At 43.8% G+C, this 14,073-nt stretch overlaps 1 protein-coding gene across 16 annotated transcripts in view; it reads right to left on the bottom strand.

Moving 5' to 3' along the window:
• SETD5 (SET domain containing 5) overlaps positions 1 to 14,073 on the bottom strand; it is a 68,981-nt gene that overhangs the window by 26,498 nt on the left and 28,410 nt on the right. For 11 of the 16 annotated variants that reach the window (XR_015701681.1, XR_015701682.1, XR_015701684.1 and 8 more), the window contains 11 exons: positions 11,811 to 11,916; positions 10,719 to 10,930; positions 10,340 to 10,398; positions 9,744 to 9,931; positions 8,678 to 8,716; positions 6,888 to 7,130; positions 1,829 to 1,977; positions 1,386 to 1,503; positions 850 to 959; positions 318 to 564; positions 31 to 111 (listed from right to left, as the gene is read on the bottom strand). Coding sequence is in view for 12 of the 16 variants with exons in the window: in XM_087745425.1 (XP_087601551.1) it covers positions 31 to 111; positions 318 to 564; positions 850 to 959; positions 1,386 to 1,503; positions 1,829 to 1,977; positions 6,888 to 7,130; positions 8,678 to 8,716; positions 9,744 to 9,931; positions 10,340 to 10,398; positions 10,719 to 10,930; positions 11,811 to 11,916 (1,552 nt within the window). In the remaining 4 variants the exon portion in view is untranslated. Of the gene's footprint in view, positions 1 to 30; positions 112 to 317; positions 565 to 849; positions 960 to 1,385; positions 1,504 to 1,828; positions 1,978 to 3,368; positions 3,504 to 3,976; positions 4,003 to 5,979; positions 6,172 to 6,887; positions 7,131 to 8,677; positions 8,717 to 9,743; positions 9,932 to 10,339; positions 10,399 to 10,718; positions 10,931 to 11,810; positions 11,917 to 14,073 lie in introns of those variants that run through there. The other 5 variants (XM_087745426.1, XM_087745428.1, XM_087745433.1 and 2 more) reach the window with 4 other exon arrangements.

Below are 14,073 nucleotides of genomic sequence, written 5' to 3'. Positions count from 1 at the left end.
GACGATACCCAGACTGAGAAAGGTACTTGCCCGTCGGCTGTGGACCAAGGCTCCCTGTTCATCTACAGGCTCCTCTTTCTCCCCTTCTTGTTTCTCCTCCTTCTCTGCCACCTGAAAGAGAAGCCCAGACTTAGTATGTCAAACAAAATCCGGTACTGTTTGAAAGTTTTCAAGATTCTCGTGGTAATCTAAGGTGCAAAAGGTTTAAAGAAGGTCTCCTGCAGTTTCTGTTCTGAAGATCCCCGTGCTGTATGGGATCAGATTCCACACCACTGAAGGATAAAAAAAAATAAATATAACAGTGTCAAGGGTTTTACCTCATTGTCACTGACTGCTGCAGGTCCCTCAGGAACTTCCTCTGTTTGTTGACTGCTGTTCTCATCCGACGCAATGCCCTGCTGTTCCATTTCTAATTCCTTTCGACGGGCTTTTCGCCGGCGTGTTTCTGCCCCAATCAGTGTGCCTAAAACAGGTGGAGGTAGGTGTTCTGCAGCATTTGGGCTACGTTTCTGCACAGGGCAATTCCGGTTCCCCTTGTGACACGCACAGTCCACTTTATAGTTGCTGCTCCAAAACACAAACATAATTCGTGTCACTCTTCATTTCTCAACCCTCGTACAGAGACATTCAATGCATCTCCTACTAAACATCTCACCACGTGCCAAAGCAAGGACAGCAGGCTACCTTATGGCCTCTATTGTAGAATATGCCAGCAGAACTGGACAGAATAGCCGGAAAATGCAATTCAGTAGAAAACGGAGCAAAATGTAGAATGCGAGGAAAGGGCTGGAGGAAGATGTCCAGTCCAGGAGGGCAGTGGAGAGCTCCTGGGCGAGGTGAAGGACTCACCAGATGTTGTACTCATAGTCAAAGGCGATGGTAACCTCTGTGTCCTTGGCAATGGTGGCAACAGCATAGATACACAGGTGGATCATCCCATCAGCAATCACATGACGAACCTTGTTAAACAAAGCAGAGAGAAACTAACATCTCCACAAGTTGCACTTCTTACTTCCAAGAGGGAAGCTTCCTTCTGCAAAGTAGCTCTTATCTATTCCATGAATAATTATCCTAAATTCTCCATAGGGAAAAGCCTGCTTCACTGCTCTTGTCTCATCCTGTGCTTTTCCGCTTACACTTAGTACCACCTGCTTACCCTAACTATCACTCTGCAGCCAAAGGAGAGCCATAAAAGAAACCTTTTCCTTCCAAAGAAGAACCTCATGTTCCCAAACTTTCTCATCTTCCAAGTATAAACCATCAAACAAGCAAGAGATGCAGAGAATTTACCCCATTTCAAGTTTGAATAGTCATAAAAAAGGAATGCACTAAGCCTGTGTAAAACATGTATTTGCAAATACAGCGATGGTGAAGAGAGAATTTACCTCTGCATTTGGAGTGCAGGAACGCCTGATGAACCTGGCATCATTACCAAAGGTGCGGGCATCAACACACATTTCAACGCCATTGAACTTGGAGTAGAACAGCACAAAGGGATATGGCCTGGAGAAGTAACAGAACGTCTCAATCCCAAAATACACAATTCCCATGGCACTTATAACAGGTATCCCTCACTTCACTGGAAGCAGCGCTTCCATCAGTGCTATCGCTCTGGACGCTTATGCACTTCCATCACCACAGTCTAACAGATCTACTTCAGAGGGTTTTGGTCCATAAACAGAGCATCAAGCTGAGGTTGTATATTTGATTTCACGTTTCTATGGATGGCACAGCTGACAAGGGCCCTGTAAGTGTGCACTATCCCATACAGACACTAGTCTCTCCGTGCCATGATGCTCTCATACCAATCACTTCATAGTACTCTTACTTTTTGAAGAAATGCCCATTGACCTCGAATTGCTGTCGTAACATAACCTTCCCTCGATACTCAATTATAAGGGTATCTAGTGCCAAGTCTCTTGCTGCCCTCAGGATCTTCCGGTGCTTCTGAACCCGAGTCACCCTTCCCAGCTGCAGCTGTAACAAAAAACAGAGCAAAATATGAGAATTTAAATCAAAGGCCTCTAACTCATGAAGAATATTTTACCTACATGAAAGGAAAAATTACTCTAGTAGCAACACACAGAAACTCTGCCAGGTGAATACACTGTTTATTCTGTAACAGTTTACTAATGACCAAAATACTTTTTAAAAGGAAGTTATTCCTTTCCTTCAACAGTAAGTCTCACAAATCTATCAGACCAAGTATTTCAGTCTTGCAGCTAGGAGGCATAACCAGACCTGTCAGTTGCTGCTAACAGGGAACTGCTCTGCAATTATGGCCACTTTCACAGCCAGAATAACTCAAATCTTCCCTAAATTGTGGGTTGTCACACATTCAGAGGAAAAAACACAAGCTTTTCTTTCTGCAGAGGATGGTAAATTCTAGCTAACAGGCCAAAGACTTAAGCTGGCTATTTCTATCTCCATCCAGAAACTTCTCTTCATCTGCCTGCTCAACTAGTGCTGTGGATTTCTTTTTTTTTTTTAACATGAAGAAATACATTTGTAACTAAGTAGTCACAGTTTGCTGAATCTTCTTTATGTTAAAAGTCTACAGCTCTAATACAATGGATTTTCACAACAATGTGTCTTGACAGTATGAAACCACAACACACTTTAAGCACAGACATCCAAATATGACACATTTTGCGGAATAATGGAAGGGCTCTTATAAGCACTAGGGCATAGGAAAGTCTTCTTCCATAAAAACAAAGTACTTTTCTTGCTTAACAGATTGAATCTCTCTGCAAGTAAAAATTATGTGAAGATGGCTGGCTGCCTCACCACAAGAGCTGTGCCTGCTCTTTCCTAAGCACGCTATTCACTGCTCATAAGGACCCGGCTTTGATACTCTTCCGGAGTGAACTGAGGCATAAGTGTTCTTACTTCAGTAATAATGACAGTCATCTATCTAAATTAGAAGTAAAACACAAGATTTTATTAAAAGCAAGCTCCCAGCTTTTCCTGATAAAACTCTTGTTAGAAACAGCTACTGAGCAGTCTGCTCAAATGGATAAAAATCACATTAGCTTAAGAAGGGGCTCAGTCTGGACAATGACAGAACGCATGATGTTCTAACCTTGTGAAAATAAAGTTAATGCCGTAAGGCAGCACTCAGCACTGGGAACCAAACGAAACCCTCTGTACTGACCATATCAAAGTACTGAACCACAGATTTTTTTTTTTTTTTTGGTGGTAGCAATCTGACTTCTCTCGCTTAGGTCTCACATAAAGATAGCTTTATAAAAATATTCATTTGAAATCTATGCAGATGGGAGTAACGGTCTTGCCATTCTAGATCTCCTCTTAGAGATACATCTAGTGTGACATTTACCATGCCTATGGGGTAAATCTCTTTTTCATACCACTGTATCGGCTGGCAATTGGAAAAACCTGCATGTAGGCATTGGAGACTCTGAAAAGCCTTGCAGGGTGTCGTTCATCCCTTCGTATCTTGGGTCCTGATAGGAGCTCACAGAGGATTCCCCAAGTCCACTGAACTGGCATAAAAGAAACACGTTATTTCCAGACTAAGAAGCCACGCTGCTGGCCCTGATTTCTGATCCCATGACATGAATGTAGGATAAGATTGTTTACGTTGCCAAGATTAGTGGCTAAATTATTTTAAAAACATTGGATACACTTTGTACTATCCAACTGTGGTAACAGAGGATAAAAAAAACAGGACTAGATTTGTTAGTGTGTGACAGAAGGAGAAAAGGAGAAAGTATCTGAAGTTAGTAGATAAATTAGGACTGAGACATAAGCGTGTCTCCAGTTTAATAACTTTGTTTTTATACTACCACTTGTTTGCTGTTATAATCAGTTTATCATCTAAGCTGGCCCTATGCAGGAGGGTCGGATGAGACAACCTTCAGTGGTTCCTCCCGACCTAAATTATTCTACTACTCTATCAAATTCTTTTAGTATCTTTCGGAGATGCGAGTTAACATCTGGTAGCCTTCACTCTCACCTTTGGCCCATGACTGACGTGTGTTACTGTTCACCTGATGCTGGAAAACAGCTTGGGGAACCCCGGTGGGATAAGGTGGGTGGTGGGAGGAGAAGAGAGCCCACGGAGGAAAGAGAAGCTCTGCATCTGTAAAGCTTAACAATTATCCGAGTTTGGTAAAACAGGAATGATCTCACAGCTTTTCTGATAAGACCCTAGCTCAGCTTGTTTTCATTCTCTGAATTTAGAAATACGAAGACGATTAGCTGCCATGCTTTCACGTGTGAGAAGAACAAATGATTTTGCTCATGTCATAGGCTAGGGATTGCTGACTGCTAATCAGACAAAACTGTTCTGATATGTTTGGAGAGCAACATCTGCATAATACTCAGTGGCTTTATTTTATAAAGGCCCTTTCGCTCTTCGCTTCAGAATGTGAAATCAATCAGGGGTTTGAGCTCAAGTCAGCAATTATCAGAGGCAACAAAGGGCAAATACTGACCCTGGGTTTGGTTTGGCAGCAGCAGGCAGAAAAGTGATTCACAGCTTTCAGTTTGTCAAGCATCTGGCAGTAGCCAGCACTAAGATGATTTTATTCATGACACCGAACAGCTTCATATTGTCACAACTTTCCCTTTGCTGACGCAAACTAGGACAACTGAGAATTGGTTTACCCAAAATATTCCAATGATCAAAACCCCATATCCTGCATGTGTAACTCTTAACCCATCTTTCCATTCTCCTCCTGGCTTGGTGAAGCTTTTAGGTCACACGTTCTTCTTCTCTCTCTCTCTTTTTTTTTTTTTTTTAAGCATACATTTGCATCACTGTTTACTCAAGCCAAACAACTCTCTCAACTGTGAGAGTATGCGGGCATATAAAACATTTTATTTTTATTCCCTTCTCCTCTCTCCAGAGTCTTCATGGCCACATAGAGCAGTTATGATACCCATCTTCCACACACAGCTCCTATCTACATATTGACATGACTGCCTTAATTTTTTTCCTAGCTCAAAGGACCTATTTCCTTATCTCCCAGAAAAGCTATTTTTACACCCAGTAATGATATCTAGTTAAAAGACAACTGATGCAAACCAAGAAGCCTTCTCAGTTTGTCTAACAAAGATGAGACAAATGAGCGGAACACAAATATAAAGCACAGGATGAGAGACCATGCACTCCACACCTGTGCAGGCTATCCTCCTCGCAACACTTCACAGCCATCTGCTGAGCAGAGAAAACAAGGACATAAAGGCTGGCAAGCAGCAGCCCGGGACAGCCACCTGGCCTTTCCTCAGTATCCAAGAGGAATTACAAAGCCACTAAGGCCCTTCATATTTTCCCAGCCTGTGTAATGATAGGTACCTACCTACAGCTTGTTTAGAGTAACTCTAGCTCACTATGAAGTTTTGCAACTTTCTATCTTTTTGTTTCTTTGGGATATATCGCATTTGGAGTCTTCTGATTTGGAATGCTGGCCACTTTTCCCTGTGGGAAAACCTATGTCTGTACAGGGAAGGCAGAGGGCAAGAGAGCACGACAAGAACAAGCACATTTATGTACGATATCTTTTATAATAATCTGTTCTGCTGTACTCTATAAAGGTGATAAAAAGAAACAGCATATGTTTTATTATTTCAGGACTTTTGCTAAAACTCATGTGAAGGAGACGGAAGAGTTTACATTTAGACTCAGAAAACATTAAGATTTCTAGAGAAGCAGAACTTTTTCTTCCCTACATTTCCTCAGTTGCTCTCTTTAGGAAGGCTACTCACATAGCCAAGTAGAAGGGTTTCTCCTCAACCCCCGCAGAAGTCTTATTATTGCAGAACTAGAGGTAAGAGTGGAAGGAAGTTGGGTTCAAAGTCCTCTTTCTGCACTCTCCCTTACTGGCAAGATCTGTGCTCTGCCTGATGTGCTTCACCTCCATGAAAGCAGAGGGAAAGGTGGGAGGGAGCACGTGAACTTCACAGAGTGGTGAGTCAGCTGATATAAACAAGAATGATTCAACCCCAAACATATACCTGATAGTCAGGTTTCTGACTCTGCTCCCCTTCTACAGAAGACGCGCACCACATCTGTTTTGGAGCCCATCCTTTTCAGTTGCACCTATCTCCATTCTCCTGGACACGGAAGCCCCACCTCCATTCTCCTGGACACGGAAGCCCCACCTCCATTCTCCTGGACACGGAAGCCCCATCTCCATTCTCCTGGACACGGAAGCCCCACAAAACCTGAACTGAGTGGGAATGCTGCTCGCTGTTCAATAAAGCACGGACCAGATGAAACATCAGCTGAGAGGAGTAGTGGGGAGGACACAGACCACACAAACACACCCTTTTCCTGTTTCTCCTTGTCTACATGCACTCCATAAAGCTGGCAAGACACCAAGCATTGCACATCTTGGAAGAGAAAAGTTAGGGAGAGACAATTCTCTAAAATCAACTGTAATTGTGCAGTATTTGAAAGTTACCAGAGTCCAAATCATCCAAAATATTCAAGTAGTGTTGAAAGGTTCTTTAAAATAGCCTTCCACACAACATGAGCCAGGGGGAAAAGAAAAAAGAAAAGGAAAAAAAAAAAAAAAAGAGAACTCAGCTGGAAAACAGGACATTTCCTATCTCCAGCAGGTGACAGATCTGGTTCTGCCTCAAGCTGTTCAGTGACCAACAGTATTTATGGTAAAATACCTGTGAACCATATCACAGAACTGTACAAAATATCCCAAATTTAGCAACACTGATTTGGTTGAATGTGAGTGTTTCTGAATCTGTCTTGGTACTGGCATCTCTTCTGTTCCCTTTTATATCAAATCTATGCCTATTGGTCTGAAATTATATGACCAGCTACGATATTGCTCACCCATGCCCACCCGTTATATCTAGAAACCAGAGGACCTGCCCTACCACACTTCTCTCACAATGGTTCTTACCTGCATCTGGGACCCAATGACAGTATTATTGCAGGCCAACTCTGTTTTGTTGATTGTGTCTAGCATAGCAGTTTTGCCCACGTATTCTTTATTAGAGTTTAGATGACGCTCCAACAAGTTCTGCACGTCAGCGCTGTACTGGTTAGTAAAGGCTTCTTCGTACTGATCTGTCCAGAGCCGTATTCGATTCTCCCATCCTTCAGCTGTGTTTTCATCCAAGGCATGCGCTTCAGAAGGGGAATTCTGCAAACAGCAAGGAGTGAATGGCTAGCACAGAACGGGAAAAACCTACCCACAGTGCTCTGAGCATATGAGTATACTACAAAAAAGGTGAATCTATTCCAAGCTAAGGAAGTGTCGGTTATGAGGACACCTTTTTCAGAACCTGCATCCTCCAGAACATTGTACAACAGTGCCACTTAGGAATCCACGGAGAACTCTGTGCAAGACTAAGACCTCTGGAGAGTTGGTACTTGGCACTGCTACGTACAAGAAAATTAAGCTAGTACATGGCCAGAAAAAAAGTTTTTTAAGTCATTTTGGAAAAATAATTAAGCAGATTAAAAAAACAAAGGAACAGAACACACAAAGGCAAATAAATCTCATGTAGGCTTGTCCTACAGCCAACCCACTCATGTCCAACATAATGCTAGATGATGCTGACTGCATCTCAATCTTTGCAGTGAGCGATCCAAAAATAATTCTGAACCTTCTAGCTAAATGGTCATCAGGGCTTCAAGACACTGAATGTAGAGCATAAGCTAATACCCAGAGGGTTAAAACTGCAAGTCCTAAGCAGTGTAAAGAAGAGAGGGCAAAATCAGGTAATCCGTTTATACCATCTTGTAAGGGAGGGGAAAAAAGAAGTTGGTAGAAAAAAAAAATTAAGCTTCCTTCTTTACTTGACAATAGTTGGAAGTAATTCAACAAATAGTATTGCAGAGGTCGGTAACTCAACCGGCTTCATAAGGGACTGAGACATATGTGACACTGAGGTATTAGTGACAAGGCCTGCTGAAGAGCAATCATTATTTTCGTCATATATATTAAAAGCATTAAGAGTTTTCATGCATTTTCACCCTCTCAAGGCGCTTGCGTGCTATGGAGATAGGTGCATACAGACAGATGCACCACAGGATTGTCCTGTTTCCTCTAAGCCACCTGCTAGAAGCCACTGTCAGCTGCGGTGCTGGGGTCAGACGGAACTGAGTGAACTTTAAGGCACCTCTTGTGTTTCTAGGAACACGTTTAGCTCAAAGTGCAAGCCTACTTTTTTTGTCAAATAAGCTTTCCATCAGATAGCCACAACTTCCAGTATTGCAGAAAGTCAGAGATAAATGTAGTGTCCGATCCATCCCTAGCAAGGGGATGTGGAGAGAAACAAGGCAACGCTGCTAGGGACTCCCAACATTAAATTTGTGTATTACTTTGATGCCCAAGCTTAAAATAGCTTTGATGCAATCAAACGATAACTGACCTCACAGAAGAGTGGCCACAACCAGTTCTACATCCCTTACATCAAACACCCCACTCCCAAGTGTCATGAATCAGTCATCTCTCTTGGAACTGGATGACATTACCTTCCAGAAAGCTACCTGAAGCAAAAGCAAGGTTCAAGGGGCAATTCCTGTGATACCCTTTTGAATAGGCCTGCCTGTGGTGCACGGTAAGGCTTGAGATTATTCCGAGGCTGATCCCACAGTCAGAAATTCCCCAGGCAAACCAAGAGAGGCACAAAATACAGGGCAAAAACCCCACCACCATCACAGAGCGTTCTCAGTTCTACTCACCTTCATCCTCAGAGACTTTCGTGAGCCCTCTCGAAAGGCCTGTCCCCCGAACAAGGAGAGAGAGAGAGAAAAACCAAAGTATTATATATTTCCTCAGAATTAGCATCCCAGAACCACACTAGATCTTACTCCAGCAGACAAAAGATGGCAAGAATTACAGGAAGACCTACACAAGAAGCAATGGACTTGAACAAAAAGACTCTGCAATGCAAATCCAGTGGAAACTGCTGAAAAGCTTGACGGCCAGGATTTCTGAACTAAAAAGGCCTGCCTCATACTTAGTAAAAATCCCAAGATCAAAACCAAAACTGTCCCGACTAACCGCACTTGCTTTGACAGAAGAAAGGGACAGCAACAGAATCAAGCTGGTTCACAACAACAAACCTGAAGACCTCACATGGCTCCTGCTCCCAGTTTTTTATTTAATCAGTGCCTACCAGAAGAACTTCAAGGGAACCCTAACCTGGGGAAAAGAATGGTAAAGCTAGCAGATGATGGGAAAGAACCAGCTGCTTACACACGGGCATTCCAATATATGCAATCCAAAATTATTTCAGTCCCCAAACCGTCACAAACAAGACGGTAAAGTCATCCCTCAACAAATGTTCATCACTACCTACGTAGTTTTCCACACAGGCACTATCTCTGTCCCTGAAGAACAGTGCCAAGAAGCTCTGCAGCCCAGATTCCTTAACATAGCCTGCTAAGAAATGCCATGCTCCCTTCATTTTTCATTCCATTCACACACTGCCCCTTTGCCACAAACAGACAGACTCCAAGAGCTGTTTCCCCAAATCCTAATAGAGCAGAAGGGAAAATATGTAATCGAATCCAAGCTCTGAGCATGAATGAACAGCGTTGGGAAATAAGGGTGGAGTTCCAGTAAGGTAATTTTTAAACCAACAGCCACGTACTCTAGCAGGTCACAAATACAAGGTGTCATGTTATTACACCAGAAAGAGCAATTCCTGACAGGACAAAAGTTTCTTGTCTACTGCCAGCTTGTCAACAATACTCCACACAGCATTTGGAAGGAACTGCAGCAACCTTGTCTCATTCCACATACCTTGATCTTTTTGGCCTTTGGAGCAGTGCGAGCTTTTTCTGTACTCCTCTTCCTCTTCTTAGGTTTGCTTCTACGGACGCGGTTGACAGTCAGCGTGATGCTTGTAGGGGTGTGCTGCGTAGCTGTGTACAGCACTGTAGAGGGAGATAGTTCTTCATCCCAGCTCTCAGTTGCACTGCTGTCCCCACCTATAGAGAGTAGTGCTTCGTTAGCAACGTTTTTATTCATCCCAGAGAGAACAGCTTACCCTTATGTCCATTTTCATCAAGACGACTTGATGACCCTGCATAGCTCTTCCCTGAGAAAACTATACCACCTCAGTTTTCCCACCCAAACTGGGACCAGGTCTCCCAAACTTCTGACATCTCACGGAATGGCACTGATGAACATTTCCCTTTTCTGTTCACAAGATAATCTGTTTTTCCCAAGAGCTAACTGAGGTGAGGCAGAAGGAGAGGAGAAAATCCCAGTGGCTGGGAGGCAAAGAACATTAGCAGGCACTGATCACAGTTAGACGATTACAGCAGCCAAAAGACAAAGGTCTTGTAGAAAGAAAGCAAAAGTCACTGTTATCAGAAGTACAACCTCAAGCTCACCTGAGACGTTGTCCTGCTTCCGGCGGCGGAGTCTGATCACCTTCCCCCTGCTCATTCCTCTGCCAAAGGAGAATGCACAATTGAAGCTGGTTTGTAGGAGTAAAGTCACTTGAAATTCAACAGGATGTCACAAGATGCGTGCCCTCAGTGGGGCCCAGGATGATAAGAACATCGATTTAACATCCTCATCTCCACTCCTGGTGCCACCAACACTTGTCAGGCTGACAACGCAAAGGAGGAGGGTCAATACTGGGTAAAGCACTGGAAAGAACGCTCCAGTTAGCAAAAGGAAGTCCGTCCCACAGCCCAAACGTGACATGGTTCGGTATGAGAAGTCAACACAAGGAGCAGTCCAGATCTGCACTGCACCAAAGCTTACCTGCACTTTTCACACTTGAGGAGGAAACCATCTTGGGAGACACTGCAGTGGCACCAAGTGGGAATTGATTCTCCTTCTGAGGAGCTCTCACTGTCCCCGGAGTTCTCCTCATCAGGCGAGTGCAGGCCGTTCAGTTCTGCACGAGGTATAATGGTCTGAACAGGAGGAGAGGCTGGTGGCGTTGGAGGAGGAGGGGCTCCATAATTATGATCCTGAAAACGAGTATTTGCAGTACTACTTTTAACGTGAAGATACGATGCCTAGAAACTGAAGTCCCAAATCCACAGTTCCCAGGTTATTATTTAACAACTGGTGTAAAACAGCAGTGTGACTTCCTCAATCTACCAAGAAGGTACAGCAATAGCTCTGAAAGATGTGAATGGTTTTCTTCTGCACCAATGAATTAAATTCAAAACCTATGAAAACAACTAGGCTATTTTGACATTAACTGTCACACTGCTAATAATCCAAGATGACACCAGTGGTCAAACATGGGAACCAGTTGCCCAGAGAGATGTTGTGGAGTTTCCAACTGTTGAGATTCAAAACCCAACTGGACACGGTCCTGGGCAACCTGCTCCAGCAGAGTCAGCTTGAGCAGGGGGGCTGGATCGCACGATCTCAAGAGGCCCCTCCCAACCTCAATGATCCTGTGACATCCCATTCATTCCATAGTTTCAAGCCATGCTCCCACTCTTCCTGACTGTTCCTCGTTTCTCATAGTTATAAGTTACCAATATGAAAACTGCACAGTTGAAACAAGTATAAATAGTGCACAATAAACCAAACGGGGCATAAAATTACCAACATGAAAATATTATATATTCACATATATTCACACTTCATTCATATACTTCATTCAGTTAAAAATCTATCACCTAGAACACTAATAAAGCTTGCTATAGAGTATGCAAGGCTTCACAAACAATAAACACACAAATGCGAAATGCACGGCAGAACTCAGCTGTAACTCAGTGTTGCCTCATAAATAAGACAAAACTCCTAAGGCTTAACAGGCAAAGAACTATGGAACAAGGAGAAAAGAGTAAAGTAGACAGTAAAGAGCTGATTCACTGCAGAGAGAGTACTCACTGCGTAAGGCAGCCCGCGATAGCTGTGTTTCTGGGTGGCCCCATAGCCGTGGCTGGAGTACACATTCTTCTCACTGACAGCTGGACTAGCTTCCACAGACTCTGGGCTGCAGAAAGGGCCAGAAGTAAAACCCATCAATACAACATCATTTTTTTAGTGCCAGTATTTCACTGCTCTTTTCTATTCAACACATGAGCTCAAAATGAAGAAACTTCACGAAATCGAGGTGTTATTATGCGCTTCACCAGGCATCATGTGTGCAGAAGCTGTACAGGATGAACCTGCTTTCAGAGGGAAGGAACTGAGTAAGGGCCACCCTGGATAACGCATTAAACTGGGTCTCAATCTAGGAAGTTAAAAAGATAATTAGCAGGTACGAAGCTCAGTTTCCTTATAGTTGAGGAAGTTGGGTCTAGTTCAGCATTCACATCTGAACTCAGCCAGCCTAATCTCAAAGCCACTGAACAGTACTGCCATGTTATCTCTGCAACAGATTACTTCACATAGCAGCTAAGCAGCTTTCCTGCAGCCGCGCTTGTTTATCCCTCCCTCAGATACTAATTGTTAGCCGAGTCCAACGTTCTGTGATAAAGTCTGCATGAAACCTGCAGCTGTCCTGACAGCAACTACCAGGAGTTGGAGATTCCTGTTACAAAGAGGCAACAAAATTCATGACCTGGACAGACAGTGGCCACAGACAAATCAGATTTGCCCTGTGCTTTCTATACAGCAACATGGTGTGCAACGTGCTGAACGGGAAATTTGCTGCTGAGGTACAATGCACTCTTTCACCACATGGTGGTGAAAAAAAACAGCTAAAATGAAAGGTATATCCTTCGCAGAAAGCTGCAGAAACCCTACTCAGAGGAGGGACAGCCGCAATTCAATGCGGGGAATATTAGATAATGAGGCTACAGACGGAATAGCAGCAAGGAAACACGGTCTGTTACAAGCAGAAGATACAAGACAGCTAACCTCTGCACAGATCAGAAGCAGGGCCCATATCAGAATACAGAAGAATATTACTGAATCATGTCTGCAGGTGAAATCTTCAAAATTATAGCGTGGAGCTGAGCAAGCAGGGAAGAAAAATACAGGAAAGAAAAACTTTACCTTGGACCTCTGCTGCTCTGGTGAGATCTCGCAGGGTTCTCAGTGGGTCCTACATTGTCAGCGTGAATCGGGCAGTACTCAAACTACAACGGCCGCTGGTCACGCGTGGGGCAGTGTTCAGACACCACCCAAGAACACTAACCCCTGTGCCCTTTGGACTTCCTATTAGCTCTGGAAATCTCTGCTGCACTGAGGTTTGCCCCACCCTGCCACTAAACCCAATATACTCTCCAATGCACTAACCTTCTGAGCTTCTGGCTTACTCGGGAGTAAGGTGGATCTGTCTTTGCAGCATAAAGCAGCAACAATTCATTGTACAAAGAACTGCAGAAAGTAGAAGACCTTAAACCTATGCAAACCGCACTTCTGTAGCTCAGGATTGAAGAGCATGACATGATAAATTCAGTTGGTTTTCAATGTAACTACAGCCAGATGAATTGTCAAAAGCAGGAGTTATAGGTGGCGATACTTCTCAGAGGATACACTTCTTAATAAAAGACACTGTGTAGAGCTTGCCACATAATCCAGCCTTGCTGGATCTTTGCAGCAGTCCTTTAGGACTTCCAGATTGGCATAGAGTTAAATTCATTCAGGTTTAATCGTATTTTCGGAAACAACATTAGAAAGAAAGGAGCCTAAGTGGCAGATCTGTCCTCTGTCCAAGTCACCCACATTCCTAACTGCAGTCAGCCTGGAATACCAGCAATGCTGTCACAAGCATTAGCAATAAAACTTCAAGATTGCTGGTGCAACGGTGTCCAGGGGCAACAACGCTGGGGCCCACGCTTCCTCAGCAGCAGCCCGCCAAGGAGCTTCAACAACTTCCAGTACACAGTCAGACTAACACAGCAAAACTGCTCTGCAGCCTCCGTGTCACCCTCAGATGATCGCAAACACCCTTCTGCGTTTTCACCTCCCCTCTGTATCAGAGGCCAGCGGAAGATGCTAAAGCTCAGCCTGAAAAGAGGGCCAGCTAGTTCTCTTTTTACTTTCCCACTGCTTTCCTGTTACCATCCCCTTCATGATGCACATCTTTGAAATCAATCCCTTGTAAGAGACAAGAAGCTCAGGTACCCCAGACTTCATGCATCAAACTAGCAGAGTTTCAAAGGAGAAGTGGAGGATAGCCTTAACTTTGAACAGACTCGCG

This window comes from Nipponia nippon, unplaced genomic scaffold, assembly GCF_047370975.1.
Source record: "Nipponia nippon isolate SJK-2023a ecotype South Korea unplaced genomic scaffold, ASM4737097v1 scaffold_9, whole genome shotgun sequence".
In the NCBI taxonomy this organism is placed as follows: domain Eukaryota; kingdom Metazoa; phylum Chordata; class Aves; order Pelecaniformes; family Threskiornithidae; genus Nipponia; species Nipponia nippon.
This window is presented reverse-complemented; position numbering and strand designations above follow the sequence as displayed.